This window comes from Trichoderma virens, assembly GCF_000170995.1.
Source record: "Trichoderma virens Gv29-8 chromosome Unknown TRIVIscaffold_85, whole genome shotgun sequence".
Taxonomy (NCBI): Eukaryota; Fungi; Ascomycota; class Sordariomycetes; order Hypocreales; family Hypocreaceae; genus Trichoderma; species Trichoderma virens.
Genome location: NW_014013664.1, coordinates 593,505 through 608,522, shown reverse-complemented (window position 1 = coordinate 608,522; position 15,018 = coordinate 593,505). Strand labels below are relative to the sequence as shown.

Below are 15,018 nucleotides of genomic sequence, written 5' to 3'. Positions count from 1 at the left end.
AATAATCTTCTTCACCTGCGTGTATGCCCATGTTGCCTGAAACGACGAAAAGCTATGTACATGTTTCTCTACAATTGGTTTGCCGCCCGCCCGCTTTCCCTAGCACATCCCTTTTTTGTTGATTTTTTCTTTCCCGCCTTTCGCAAAATAACTGGAGAAAAAGTATCCAGCAGCGATCCTTGCGAACCCCCTGTTCTAGCATAAGAGAGGAGAATTGGAAAGAAAAAGAATAAGAGTTCCGAGAACCCTGTTGTTAAAGCCCACATTATAACAGATAGAAGGGGGTGGAAAAAGAAAAGAAAAAGAAAAAGAGGCATCTAACGTTAAAATGTGTAAACCAGCCCAAACCCCCCTTTCCCGCTTTAACACCTCCCGTTTTGCCCTGACGAAACAAACGTCGAACGAAATAGACGTGTGAAAAGGATACAATGACCACGTGAGGCATTTTGCATTAAAATAAGAAAAAAGAGTACTGAAGAACAAATTCAGAAACGCTGGTCGTTTACTTGCCTGCAGAAGGGGTTGCGCTTCCGCTGGCCTGACGCTGAGCAGGTGCTGGACTTCCCGCCGGTGGGTGTGTCGGTAGTTGAGGCGAAGCCTGGGGCTGCGACTGCGACTGAACTTGCTGTACCTGGGTTTGAGCCTGGGCCTGGGCTTGAGCCTGAGCCTGAGCTTGAAGTTGGGCCTGAGATTGTTGTGGTGGTTGTGGTTGGGGCCTTTGCTGTTGCGGGACCTGCTGCTGCACCGGGACTGGTGATTGTTGTGCCTGAGCTTGCTGCTGGGCCTGCTGCAATTGAGGTACCTGTTGAGGTCGCTGCTGCTGCTGCTGTTGATGCTGCTGCTGCTGTGGTGTCGGCGTGGGTGTCGGCGTTGGCGTCGGCTGTGAGTGTTGTACCTGATGCTGCTGAGCCTGGGCCTGAGCCTGAGCTTGGGCTTGGGCCTGTTGGGCTTGTGCTTGGGCCTGTGCCTGCTGCTGCTGCTGTTGTTGTCTAAGTAGGGCGGCATACTGATGAGGGCTGGCCGTAGCAGTAATACTGGTCGCAATGCCAGTCTGTCCACCAGCTGCAGCATTCATAGCGCTTTGTCGCTGTGCCATCATAGCTCTGGTCAAATGCTCGGTAGCAAGGTGGCGAAGTTGCTCGGGTGAAAGGTTGGGATTCTTGCTCCTAAACTGTGCTTCCAAGGAGTTAATCTGTACGGCAATCGTAGGAGGGATCTGTGTTGGCAGTCGAGGGCCAGGAGACGCGCCATTAGCAAGAGTCGGCATGTGTAGACCATTAGCAGCTGCCGAAGCATGACCTGCCGTAGCGTTAAACGAAGCCATCATAGCCTGGGCATTATTCATAAAGGCGGCCTGCTGGCTGATGGCAGGGACTCCGCTTCGCATAGCGGGCGATGAGGCTTGCTGTGCTTGTTGACCCGGAGTGCCGACAACGGCCCCTTGTTGCTGTGCATGCTGAATTTGAACCGCAGCCCGTTGCTGCTCCGAGATACGTTGTGCACGCATCATCATGCTGGCATCAGGCTGCTGACCGGGCATCTGCATCCTATGCTGGGCTTGCATCGCTTGCAAAGCCTGCAACTGAGCTTGTGGGATGCCGCTCATTTGCGCCGGCGGAGCGAGATTACCGCCCATCTGGGCTTGAGCGGCGATGCCGTCCATGCCATTCGCAGGGGCCTGCATGGGCATTCGTGCTCGACCCTGCGCCGCCACTGCCGCAGCCGCTGCTGCCGCAACAGCAAGTTGATTGGGAACCGCTGCCCGGTTGACGACACCGTTGACGCCGTTAGCGACCGCCGCAGGGAGCCCAGGATTCTGAACTGCTGGGGCTGCTGCACCTGGCGCCGCGGCCAACTGAGCGGATTGAGCTTGGGCTCTGGCCTGGAGAGTAGCCTGAGTGGATAATGTCAGTTATGTCAAGACTGGATAATGCCAAGTTAGATGTTTACTTACCCTCCTCTGGGCTTCCTGCCGCTGCGCGTATAGCGCCATCTTTTCTGCCAGAGCCTGGTCGCGCTCCCATCGCAACAGACTGTAATCCCGAGGTGTCTTAACCGGTCGTTGAGCCATTGTGTCATTAACCTTTTTCGCAGCGTTCTGGGCCGCAGAATGCTGTTGCTTCTGCATTGTGGTCTCTCTTTTCTTCGCCAGCTTCCTCATGGCATCAATGAGTGTCAGATGCTTTTGATTTCGACGCCTCTCAACTCTTAGCGGTGTAGATTGCCTTCGTCGTATCGGTGTTACTGCGCCACCATCTTGAGAAGCCCGCTGTGCCGCCAGCTGATTTTGCTGGGCAATGACGCGCTGAGCAGCCTCAATCCTACTGTTGTAGGCCTTAAAGTATTGCGTTTTCTGCATATCGGCGGGCAGACCTTCCAAGTTGATCCATCGTTCGAAGCACTCCCACGGCGTTCTTCTTTCTGCTCCTGACGCAAACAAAGATTTGGTAAACAGCAGATTGGAAATGAGGGACCAATTGTACGAATATTCTCGAACCAGGCTTCGAAGCTCATCATCCTCGACCACAGTCCACTGCGACGGGTTTCGACACTCGTAAAAGCTCTGCAGAGGCATAGGATGTTCAGATGGCGGACGAAACTGGTGACCGGCATGGAGACGATCCCGAATGTGCTTCGACTCTGGGGCGAATAGGGCAACCTCAGAGCTTTGTGGCGGGAGTCTGACATTGTGTGCGAGCGCATCCGCATCAAAGGGACTCTCCTTTTCATCCTCGGATTCGTCATCACGATAACTATACCGACTGCGCTTCCTTGGAGGGCCATCTGATAGAAGCTTCATTTCTCCTTCGACGTACTTGCTTAGAGGCAGAGCAGGTCGCTTCCACTGAGCATCTGGGTCATACTCTGGCCCTGTGAGCTCGAACCGTGGGATTTTCAAGGGTGCGCCGTACAATGGCAGCTCCTCCAGCAGTTTATCTGAAGCAGGTGTCCGTCGCAGCGCAAAGACCACATCCTCTTCCTGCAGAGCAAATATGGCTGATGGCGCAACAGTTTCAGGGAAATCTTCTTCAACAAGATGATCCGAATTTTGGGGTGAATCTGCATCTTCCGTGACGAGATCAGGGGTTGGATGGTTCTCGGCGCTGTCCGCGTCGGCATCGCCCATTGCTACATCATCCGTCCTCAGCGGAGGAATGAATGCGGCGACTTGCAATGCTTTGCGCTCTTCAGGAGTCGATTCAATCCATTCCGCACAGGCATAGGCGATGTTCTTGGCTGCAGCCATCTTCCACTTTCTCTCTTCTCGAAAATCAGTCCGCATCCATTTCATCTCCTGAAATAGCACATCCAAATGAGACGGCGGGCGAGTTGGCTCTGGACATCTCTTGGGTTGTCTCAGAGACCATTTATCGTGCTGCTGGAGGTGGTAGACCCTACGCAGAACCTTGCATGCCTGATGGTCTTGAATCGCAAGGTACGCGTCAGGGGTAGCGATGGTCTTGTTTGCGTGGAACAAGATCTTTTCGATAGGCTGCATCCAGTTGGTAGCGCCTGTAAAATTCTGGATGAAGAGAGGCGTGTAATAATCATCAGATGCCTGGATTGTTTCCTTCTGGCCGGGAACTAGAGCTTTTTCCTCCATCTGCTTCGGCTGTTTGCCAAACAGAACAGTAGAAGCATGGCCCTTTGGCCTTTCTCTCCTGGCTGTGTTTTTAGGTCTTGGGGGTGGTGATTGAGGTGTCGATGTTACCGGAGTAAGCTGGTTCTGTGGCGCCTTCGTTGCGTTTCGTTCTGTTGTACTGGCAGGTCGCGGGCTCTCTCCCACTATTTCAGACACGGATTTCAACCTCATGGCTCCGGATGACACTCTGGTAACCGCTCTCTCGGGTGCTGGAGGTTCTCTGGGTGGTGTTGGTTTAACAACGACGGGTGAGCTGTTGGTAGAAGCCAGAGGAGGGCCAGTGGGAGGTCGAGTCACAGGTAACTCTGCATTTTCCGGCCCCGTTGCCTGGACTGGGTCCACATCCATTCGTTCAGGAGTTTCTTCTTGGCTATCAGGTACTTCGTCAGCCGCCTTGATAGCTGGCGTCGAAGAAGCTTTGGAGTCCGCTTGTGGTTCTGTAGTCGACTGGGTCACAGATTTAGCTTCCTGCGCGGATTTGATAGCATCGGCTCCAGCATGGAGTCCACTCTGAAACTTTACGGGCTCTGGGCTTGCAGCCGCAGCACTCGACCGAATAGAGTCTTGAAGAAGCTGATCTTCATCCAGCCTAGAAGCTTTTGAATCGGGTCCATCAGGCTCCGGCTTCGCTCCCGTCTCCACCTCAGTTCCCGCAGCATCTTCCACCTCATCGCCTTGCTCCTCCTTTTCATCAACATCTCGCTCCATCCTATCGTCAATATACTGGGGAGCATCATGCTCAGGGCTGGTATCCGCTGAGACATCATGATTCCCGGGTGTCGTTGCGCTCGGTGCTGTCGAACCCGGAGAGGAAAGCGCATCGGGAATCTTGGATGCTGCGTGGGGAACCTTGATAGAGAGTTCTTGGTTACGTCCAATCTGCGCCGATTGGGACTTTTCGACTACATCCCCATCATCCATAACATCTACGCCTTTTGCAGCCTCGGCCACCGCCACAGCGCCATGTGATTCCCTTGATGGTGATCCCTTGGTCCCTGGAGGGAAAGAAACCTGTGCCGATCTTCGTTCTGACGGAACGTCCTCACTCGCCGCTCCATTAATCGCATGCTCAGCGTGTTTCGTCTCTTTCGTTGAAGGCGGAAGGGGTGAAGGTGCAGCAACGGGCTTGGACTGCGTAAAGGCTACATTGGGTCCAACGGGATGGGGTACGACATTGTTAGTGTTTTGGGAAGATGGCGTCAGGGTGGGTTTCGTTAGTTTGTTTGAGAGCTTATTGCTCTCTTCGAGAGGCGCAGGGATCGACTCGTTCGATATAAATCCAAGAGGTTGTCGCAAATCGTTTGTCGGGACAGATGCAACTCCTTTGGTTTTCGCAGATGCAACGATCGGAGTAGGGGGTACGGGAGAGTGCACAACTGTTTCCTGTATCGACTTGGCAAGCAAACGTTTCAACGTATCTACAGACAGTAATGGGCGTGCTGGGATAGCCTGTTCGTTCAACGTCTTTCCTCTGCACGAGAGTCAGCCACAGATATGGTCTTGAATTATCCTTCAGACGCGAAGACGCGACCGCTTGTACAAACGGCGATGCCTTGTTTTTTTGCCATTTAAAAAATTAACAAGAGGGATACGAACTGCAATATTTCGCTGGTCTGGAGAAACTGCCATTCCGCAGCGGTAGTTGCCGGCGCGTCGGGGTTCGCGAAGGCATCTTGCGGTAGGCCATCGACCTGAGTCGCGACAGCGAAGAGCTCACGAATCTTCCTCTTCCGCGACGTCACGATTGCACTGTCGGCAGTCAGTATGGCAAAAAGCACCTCGTTGGAATCGGAAAAATCCGCTCTTTCAAACGGGCACAAACTCACTTGAACTCGTTTCGCTTGGATTGAAGCAGCCTCGATAGATCGGTGTGGCCGACCTCCGTCATAGCATCGGCAGGAGCGACATCCGTTTGCGGGCGAAACGGATGTCGGAGGATAGCCAGAGACGTCGTCTGAGATGAGGCTCGAGATGCACGGCGATGGAAAAGTCGTAGTGGTGGCCGTTTTGACGGATCTTCTGGCCGTTGAGCGTGTCGCCGGTCGGTGCGAGGGCAGTCAAACTCTGTCTTGGGGGGAGTTTGGCCGGGGGGGAGCGCTGGAGCTGGCGGAGTGCTGCCAGTTGGGCCCAGGCGGATACCTGTTGGCACTGTATGGGGTGCGCTAGCCGTTAACAGCGGTTGGCGGGCGTTGGCTGGGCGTTGGCTGGGCGCTCCGCTAACGAAGACGGTGCAGCGAGGACGCTCAGAGCGCCTAGTGCACAGTAGGGTGGAGATTTTCAGGCACGGTGCATCACCGCTTTGTTGTGCGTGTCAATGATGCGGCGTCGAAGATCTTCAGGACGCTTATACAACTGTAAAACACCTAATGGCTCGAGAGGAGGCTATTCGGATGGCCCCTATTTGCAGTGATGCCTAATTCCTTAACAGTTAATTCACGCCGTTTTAGATGCCTAGACTTCCCTTTCCCTTTTCATCTGCACGCATCAGGGATCCATCTGCGACCTTTTTTTTTTTTTTCTTAGTGAGTTTTAGTAGTACTGGCAGTTAGGCGTCAACAACGTTGCGGCACAAATAAACTCTGGCATCAATGAATAAGCTCTGGGGTGATGCCTATTTCTGGCAACCAGCACACATTAACTGCCTCACCAAGGGTGGATTTACGGATGTAATGGATACTTCATTCCTCCACATCTCGGTGGCATAATTAATGATGGAACTGCTACTTAGCCACGTCTCCAAAAACAATGTGAAAGCTTTGGCCAGTTCACCTCAACGCCTCAAAATCTTTTTTCTCCCTTGCAGCCACACGCGCCCCACACCTGGTTGCGGCTTCAATTTTTTCTGTCCGACTTGTGAAAAGATACAAGTGCAAAGTACCCTCGTGGCGGCGCGCTAACGCCTCTTAGCCTGCGATACGTACCTTTTTGCCAAAGTCATCATTTTGAGCCGCCAAAGATTGAAGCACGCTTCTGTCACGGCGTCAAGGTAGAGATTCACCTTTCACAGGCAGCATTCTGCAGGGTTTTGCGCGTGATGTCTGACCAGAACAAAGGTCGCATAGCCATCAAATTTGGCGGAGGCAGCAATTCATCGTCAACAGCGAAGCAAGCCCGTGCGAAACCGTCATCAGCTCTAGGGAAGCGGCCGCGCTCCCACGCCCTGGGAGGAGGCGAATCCGATACTTCAGACTCTGAGGATGACCGCCATCGAGGGCGCCATGAGGTCATCACAGGATTCGGTGCAGAGGGCGCGGAGACGAAACGGAAGCGACCCAGGGAGGAGAAGAAGGAGTACATCATTGAGCGGCAGCCGAATCGGAGCTGGAAAGACGAGTTGAAGAGCAACCGGAGATCGAAAAACCTACTTCCAGACGAGGCCAGAGCTCAGCAAAACGCCGTTACAACTGAGACAGAGCCTGCGGACCAGGACACGCCGCTGAAATGGGGATTGACGGTCAAGGAAAAGAGCGCCGTGTCGGACGACGTGATGGTCTCGGAGCCGAGCGCACAACCCAGCGACGACGAAATGCGAGACACAAATCAAGAAAGCAAAGATACACCACCAGTTGAGCGGACTGCTGATGACGAGGCTATGGATGCCCTCCTCGGCAAAACATCCAAAGAGCAAAAGGTCATCACCGCGGCACCTCCAACAGAAGACGATGCCTACCGCCGTGACGTCGAATCCTCCGGCGCGATATCCACCCTCCAAGACTACGAAGACATGCCTGTCGAAGAGTTTGGCGCCGCTCTCCTTCGCGGCATGGGCTGGAACGGCGAGGCTCGCGGGCCTCCAGTTAAGCAAGTCAAGAGACGGCAGAATCGGCTTGGTCTTGGCGCGAAGGAGCTGAAGGAAGAAGAGGATCTCGGTGGGTGGAATCAGAATGGCAAGAAATCCAGACCGCGGTTGAACGATTACCGGAGAGAGGAGAGCAAACGAAAGGAAGGCCGGGGACGCGAGGACAGCTATAAGCGAGAGAGGGAACGTGAGCGCGATCGTGAGAGGGACAAATACAGAGATAGGGATCGGGAGCGAGACCGAGACCGAGACCGAGATTATAGGGATAGGGATAGGGATAGGGACAGACATCGCGATAGAGATCGGGATCACGATAGGCATAAGGACCGGCATCGCGATCATGAGCGGGATCGTCGACGATAAAGGACAGCCTACTGTCTTGCATATTTTTCATTCGTTGCTCAGTTGAGCGGATGGCGACGGGATCTTTTACTACTTTTTACTTTTACATGACAAAGGGGCTCAAAGGGGAAAGCATCCGCAGCAGATACATTTACATTTACCATCACATAGAAAGCACACCAACGTATAATTCCGAAACAGAGTTCCACCGCTCAAGCATTATTCTGAGTTTTTTGCAGATTAACTGATCGAATTACATACTATTCAGTCGAGCTATGAATGACCATGTAACAGTCTGATCCGGCAGACTCAAGGCTATTCCGCCTTTCTTTTCCGTCACTGCAATATTTTAGTTGTTTGGTGTCACATCCCCTCCACACCCTTCCTTTAATCACTACGGCCTGATCTTCATTGTAGCGGTACCCGACTCAGCGTATCTGTTAAGATGCCGAGCTGCATCAGACCCTCTCCATCAATCTCCACCTCCTTCGCACCAGCTGCCTTCTCCAGCGTCCTCGCAGCATGCAGCAGTGGCTCAACATAGCGATGCTCAATAGCCGCGGCCATGCCGACGGGGGCCAAACTCTTGTATTCATCGCCGAACAAGAAGAGCGCAAAATTAGCAACTTGCAAGTGTAGAGGCGCACTCTGTGCCCAGAAGTCCAGTAGAGTTGAAGCATCATCTTGCTTGAGATGGGACAAATCCGGAAACAAGGTGTACTGAATGGTCTCGAAGCATTCCGGGCTGGCGAAGCGACCCTTTGACCCAGCCTTTTTCGCTGCAATAATCTCTTCTCGCAGCCAGGAAACTGCACACGCTTGTAGAGACGAAAAGATGCAGCTCTCTAACAGATCTTCCAGAATGGCCAGCCGGTCTTCTTCTTCGGGATCGGAGTGCAAAATTGAACCTGCTACAACAGTAGCCGCATTGCGGACTCGGATGTTGGGGTGGAAGACGGAAATGAGGGTTAAGAGATGGTGGTAGGGCATAAATCCTGCACTAGTATCAGCACCCTTTGGGTTTGATATTGCTTTCCGGCCATCAAGCCAGATAGCCATTACGACCAGAGCCTCGATTGTTCCGGGATTGGTGGCAATCTGGCTTTGAGATTCATCGTCCAGGAAGCTCTTTAGTAAGACTTGATGATCTGGCATCATGTATTGCGGCAGGAGATCCCCATCTGGAAGGCCACGGTCCGCATCAAATACGTCGGCAGCAAACATCCAGTAAGCGTTCAGACACACCAAGCCACCTGTTGACAAGTGGAGTTGCTCCGGCTGCTGGGGGTCAAAATCAATGGAGAGAGGCGCCCGGTGAATAGGGCCTTCAAGATACTCTTTTATCTTGAAAGGGGGCAGTTTCGACAAGCCAAGATCGCTGGCGAGAGCCTATGTAACACGGTTAACTCATACTCTCATCAAATATCCACACAAGGTTTAAGAGAAATACTCACCACTAGCTGTCCTACTAGAGCATCCTTTGCTTGGAGCTCTACCACCTCCTTGAATGTTTGAATCATAGTTTTCCGGCCAGGCACTATGCGCTCCGGATAAGTGTATTCGAGCATTCTTGAGGCCCACTCTATGCCGTTAGAGTTGACGTATGCCTCAATGATGCATGTGATGAATGATTGCAGTAGGCTGGTTATCAGCTGCGGCTCGTCCTTGTTCAGTGTATCTGAGCGCTCCGCTTCGGGGTCCGGCGCCTGTTTCGCCGGGTCGCTGTCTTGGAATGGCGTATCCAGCATGATGCTCGATTTTCTAGAGGGCAGCGGGGGCCGTGACTTGCGCGCAAGAGACTGCACCAGAGAAATGACGGCCGCCGTAGATGCTGCGCTTGTGGCATCGTAGCATCTCTGTACTGTTTCGAGCGCGGTGTGTAGAAACCGCGACGGGGCCTTGACCTGGAGCCGTTTGAGCAGAATCCCCAACATGCCACAAAGGGTGACGAAGTGCCTAGCAGCTTTCGTCTCGCCCTTTGTAGTTATAGCTTCAGAGCCTTCAGCTTTCTCTTGTCCTTCTACCTCGTCATCTTCATCAGCGTCCTCTCCCGCGGCAGTGGTTTTCTCCATAACCTCGAGCACCTTCAGAATGACCTCTCGTGGGTTGCCCAGACGCGCAATACTCTCCAAGCATTCCTCACTGCCGGGAATAGGGATTAGCATATCAACCATGTCCCAGCCGATTTCATTGGTCAATGAAACGTCCTCCAATATCTCCTGCAGCGCGGGCAGGATCTCTGGAGACAAGGACATTTCGACAATGGTCAGGTAGGTGGCAGCATCTGTTGCTGGCGGGCGAGACTCCTGGAGCCGCCGCACAATCTCTTCGGTTGTCGCCATGATGAGGATGTGTCTGGTAGATGGGTAGATGGGGAGACGGGGAGATATTCGGTGCAAGAGCCTGCAAATGGTACCTAGTAGGTAGAAATGCCACAAGTAAGTATCGCGTGAATCGAGATACGCGAGAGACGGCTTGGCAATTCCCGATCGCACGGCACTGGAGACTGCAGATTGCCAAACGAACGAGCGACGGCTTGTACAGGTTAGAGAATGGAAAAGGGAGAAGCAGGTTGATCACAAGGCCATTGATCGTCGAGCTAGAGGTTACAGACCATTGCTTGTGCCGACCGGCTTAGGCATTGAGCTCTGCCCCTCCCCTAGTCGACGGAAACTGCCCCAGGAGACGCCCCGCACTAGCTGCTTTAGAGAGGGGACACGCTGGAGACGTCACTGTAACAGGGGAACAACAGGCCCAAGTGGGGGAGATGTTGTCACGCCTTGGGGAGCCAAACGAGCCGCGTCTGAGGGGTAAAACAGACGATGAATTCGACGCCAAATGCAGAAAAGGGATAGATTGCTCGTCGTAATATATGAATATCGAGAGCCAAGAGAAACGGATGCATATTTTGAATTCTAGAATCGCTCGGACCACATACTAGGTGGGCTTGTGACGCGGCGTGGTGAAGACCACTTAATGCTGTGCTTGTTCGCGGATCTGCTCACTGCATGAGTCGTCTATACCGGTTCATGATTCAAAGGTTACGGACCACCAAAGTTGCGTTATGGAGCATTCGCACACATGAATCAAGATATGGCCACTCGGGATACGGAGATGATAGACGCCCGCTCCACAACAGGATCCAGTGCATACGTGTTGTCTCCTGGATAGATGCCGATGATTTGCAGCCCAATAAGTGCCACCTACCCGGTAATACTGTTTAAAAGGCAGAAAAAGAGATGGTCGGCAGAGTGCGCCTTATTGTGCTGGAAGTACAATCCCTAACCTCATCCAAAAGTACATGTAAATCCTATCCTTAGGTGTCTCATGTGCTTACCTACCTCTATACTGGCGGTAATAACAATCCGGAACCCAGGTATTTACAATCTGCACGGGCTACCGCAGCATCCAAAATACGACTTTCAGATTTAAGCTTTGCGGGGCTTTAAACATGCATGGAGCCTAAGAGTGCTGCCAAGGATCGAGAGAAAGAAGATCAAAATCACCATTACTACCTAGTAAATACAAGGGCAAGCATAGATCAGGCGAACATCCAGTCCACCTAGAAAGAGAAAACGCATTAGTTATGTGGTCTGGATGAATGCAGGCTGCTAACAAAGAAATGTTCTACAGCCAAAAGGGTGCAGGATCTTGGTGGGGTGGCAGACCTACAACTTTCCGATGACCTTTCTTGATAGTCTACAATCTAGGTACATGTAGGTGTAACACCTACGAATAGATCTTGACCATGGTAGAGATCCCAGTTTCAGCTTGATGTCCTAGTAAGCTGGTATTTTTGAAGCACTGGAATACAGTGAAACCCATTTAAGGTAAACATATTTAGTAAGTTACCTAGGTAATGTATGATGCTTGTTCAAGGCGGATTAATCAGATTACGGCTTCTTGATATGTAGGTACATAATTATTCAACTTAAGATGAGCAATTGCATCCCTTTTTATTTTACTGAGAAAGTGCATTTGCGTAAAACTCGACTAGCTTTGGCGCTGACTCGGTCAAATCATCGTACAAATCGAAATGATTCTTGCCTTTGACAATGAACAATTCCTTAGGTTCCCTTGCCCCCTCCACTGACGTCCTACTATAGTGTAGAGTTTCAGCCTCACTGCCAGCAATCATCAGCAACGGTCGTGGGGAAATGAGATGCTGATAATTAAACGAGTCGTAGCCAATCATCAAATCATAGCTCGATGGGGGAACCCGCTGGTCGGATCGAGCATGGTGGCCACGCTTTGAGCCATAGTATGCGGCAGCCGATTTAAAGAACGAAGGTGCATTATCTGGTACTGCAGATGCATCCGTTTCGAACATACGAGGTGCTTGGGTTTTAGTATCATTGGCATGGGTGGTGCGCCAGTCTCCTGCGGCTTTGAGAGCGCCTGCGATGGCTTCGGGTGACTCTTTATTGTTGCTTTCGTAGAGACCACCATTGCGTGTCATCCGACCTACACAGGCGGCACTGACTGTTCCAAGAGCCTTGATGCGGGTATCTGATTGTGCAGCATACGAGGTATATCCACCTGATGCGCAGATTCCTAGGACGCCGATTCTCCCGGGATCAACTTTGCCCTCCAAAGTGGTCAGGTATGTAACCGCAGCCTTGTTATCCTCGACACGTTGGTGGGGATCCTCAAGCCCACGGGGTTCGCCGCTGCTTTCACCTTGATAGCCAGCATCAAATGCCAAGGCGTAGAATCCCGCGGAAGATAAAGCTCGGGCATAATCCGCTGCCGTCTGTTCTTTGACTCCCGTCATGGGGTGGCTCACCACAACGGCAGCACCTTTCCGGTCCGGAGACCCGTTGGCAGGCTCATAGAGCTCTCCGCTGATGGTGAGCATGAATGATGGAAACGTGACCTTAATTGGTGAAGACATGATTAAATGCTGTTGGTCAATGGATTGAGTAGAAGGTGTCAAATTGTTGGATTTGCTAATGATTTTGAATCGTGAATGTAACTTACTGTTCATGCATTTTTAAATAGTTCGCCTATGCGGAGGTATCGGGGATGAATGACAGTTCATGGAGCTGGAGTTCATCCTTTTCTCAAGAGCGCCAACATCTTTCGGCCGAATACTAGATACATTTTATCTTCAATAGCTTTAATTTTCGTCCGAAATCTCTTGGGTGCTTGAAAGCTTTAGTGTTCGGTCGAAAACTTGTGGGGGGTTCGGCCGAAACCCTTTTGTCGTTTTCGGGTGATCAACATGGCGTTTCCTGAAGCGGTGGGATCTTGGTTAACTCCGCATGGATATCTCGGGGATATTATTATTTGCTTAGGACTTAGGAATAAGGGGTACTAACTAGAGTATTTCTCTTTTCTTTTTTTCGGGCTTTTTCGGGCTAGAGTTGTAGGGAAAGGGGGCGTATTGCTCTACAGTTGGTAGTTGGAACGATTGAACTAGAGTAGTTTGCCTTGAACAGAACAGACACAACATACATGTATTCATTCATATACTAGAGACAGAGTACCCAAAGACTGCGTAGCATTAATAAAACTTCATGGAAATTGTGATGTCTAATTCAACGGTCGTGTACATTGGGGTACTTTCGCGTCAACTGTTTCTCTACCAACAAGTAGTTATCAGTAGAGCATGTAAATAGTTACAACTGACTTTCGGCTACTTGGTCTCATACGTGCAACTTTAACCCCTTTCATGATATCGGAGTTTCCGGATATAATGATCAAGACGGCATGTTGACGTCGCAGAGTTTGAACTTTTTGGAGTGGCAATAGTATCATGTTCAAGAATTGTCGGAGCGGGGCCACCCATCGTTATGACTTTCGGCCTAGACCATGATTAACCGAAGTAGACAAGACGGCCGATAACATAGTCCGAGAGTCCCAGCGTCACTATAACAAAAGGCCAGGCTATTCTGTTTACTAGGTTACAGGTCGTGAATATAAAGTGCTTGTGTCCTATCGCTATTCAATTGTAGAGGATTCTGCACAGATTCAACTAAATTTATTAACTATTACGAAAGATAATACCCAAGTCACCAACATGGCATCAGTCTACGCCCCAGCCCCAGAGCCGAAAACCGAGCTGGGGAGATATCGAATCCTTTCTTCTACGGCTGGTATTCGTGTGTCGCCTCTCCAGTTAGGAGCGATGTCTATTGGTAATGGGTGGTCCGAGTTCATGGGCTCGATGGATAAAGAGCAGTCTTTTAAACTTCTTGATTATTTCTTCGAAGCTGGTGGCAACTTCATCGACACTGCAAATTGCTATCAAGATGATGATTCCGAGGCATGGCTCGGCGAATGGATGTCGGCACGAAAGAACCGTGACCAGATGGTCATTGCTACAAAATATACGACTGATTACAAGTCGTACGCCCTCGGCAAAGGGCGGACGCCTAATTCTTCTGGCAACTCGCGACGAAGCATGCACATGAGTGTCCGTGACTCACTCCTCAAACTTCAAACCGATTGGATCGACATACTCTATGTTCATTGGTGGGACTTTACCACTTCCGTCAAAGAAATCATGGATAGCTTGCACGTTCTCGTTGAGCAAGGCAAAGTCCTCTATTTAGGGGTATCAGACACCCCGGCTTGGATCGTGAGTGCGGCTAATGAATATGCTGCTGCGTTTGGAAAGACTCCGTTTAGCATTTACCAGGGTCGCTGGAATATTATGCTACGTGACTTTGAAAGGGAAATTATCCCAATGGCCCGTCAATATGGAATGGCTCTTGCGCCATGGGATGTTCTCGGCGGAGGCAAGTTCCAAACGAAGAAGGCCTTAGAAGAACGGGCGAAAAAGGGCGAAGGCCTACGTTCTACACGCGGCAATGACCAAAATGAGGACGAGAGGAAATTCAGCGAGGCGTTGGAGAAGGTTGCCAGTGAACATGGCATCGAGTCCATTACGGCAATTGCACTCGCTTATGTACGAGCCAAGGCCACTCGTGTATTTCCTATGGTCGGCGGCCGCAAGATCGAGCATCTTAGAGATAACATCCAGGCCTTAAGCATCAAGTTGTCGCAAGAGCAGGTAGCGTACCTGGAAAGTGTGAAGCCCTTCGAAATTGGATTTCCCAACAACTTCATCGGGCCCGATCCCCACGTCACGGGTCAGTTCACGGGGCTGGCGGCGGCAAGCGCAGCCCTGCAAGTTGAACAGTTACCCAAGCCGACGGGTCTTGCTTGAGTTCGATACAGGGTGGATGGTGTTCGGAGGCTGGCTTTTGATAGAGACAAAGCTGATAAA

At 51.4% G+C, this 15,018-nt stretch overlaps 5 protein-coding genes across 5 annotated transcripts; 2 read left to right on the top strand and 3 right to left on the bottom strand.

The window, feature by feature from the left end:
- Positions 1-502: 502 nt before the first annotated feature.
- On the bottom strand, positions 503-5,633 carry TRIVIDRAFT_43538 (uncharacterized protein; the record flags this gene model as incomplete). The annotated part of the gene is made up of 7 exons (XM_014097562.1): positions 503-544; positions 632-739; positions 896-1,894; positions 1,955-4,537; positions 4,601-5,114; positions 5,240-5,392; positions 5,470-5,633. Coding segments are annotated over 7 exons (4,563 nt in total), but the record flags the coding sequence as incomplete, so codon positions are not given.
- A 1,065-nt stretch (positions 5,634-6,698) lies between these two features.
- On the top strand, positions 6,699-7,637 carry TRIVIDRAFT_119390 (uncharacterized protein; the record flags this gene model as incomplete). The annotated part of the gene is made up of 1 exon (XM_014097561.1): positions 6,699-7,637. A coding segment is annotated over one exon (939 nt), but the record flags the coding sequence as incomplete, so codon positions are not given.
- A 555-nt stretch (positions 7,638-8,192) lies between these two features.
- On the bottom strand, positions 8,193-10,126 carry TRIVIDRAFT_44143 (uncharacterized protein; the record flags this gene model as incomplete). The annotated part of the gene is made up of 3 exons (XM_014097560.1): positions 8,193-9,173; positions 9,239-9,793; positions 9,860-10,126. 3 exons carry the CDS (start codon positions 10,124-10,126, stop codon positions 8,193-8,195), a joined length of 1,803 nt encoding a protein of 600 aa, XP_013953035.1.
- Positions 10,127-11,745: 1,619 nt separating this feature from the next.
- On the bottom strand, positions 11,746-12,678 carry TRIVIDRAFT_44179 (uncharacterized protein; the record flags this gene model as incomplete). Its single annotated transcript, XM_014097559.1, has 1 exon — positions 11,746-12,678. The coding sequence occupies one exon, from the start codon at positions 12,676-12,678 to the stop codon at positions 11,746-11,748; it is 933 nt and encodes a 310-aa protein (XP_013953034.1).
- A 1,128-nt stretch (positions 12,679-13,806) lies between these two features.
- Positions 13,807-14,958, top strand: TRIVIDRAFT_44178 (uncharacterized protein; the record flags this gene model as incomplete). Its single annotated transcript, XM_014097558.1, has 1 exon — positions 13,807-14,958. One exon carries the CDS (start codon positions 13,807-13,809, stop codon positions 14,956-14,958), a length of 1,152 nt encoding a protein of 383 aa, XP_013953033.1.
- Positions 14,959-15,018: the final 60 nt, after the last annotated feature.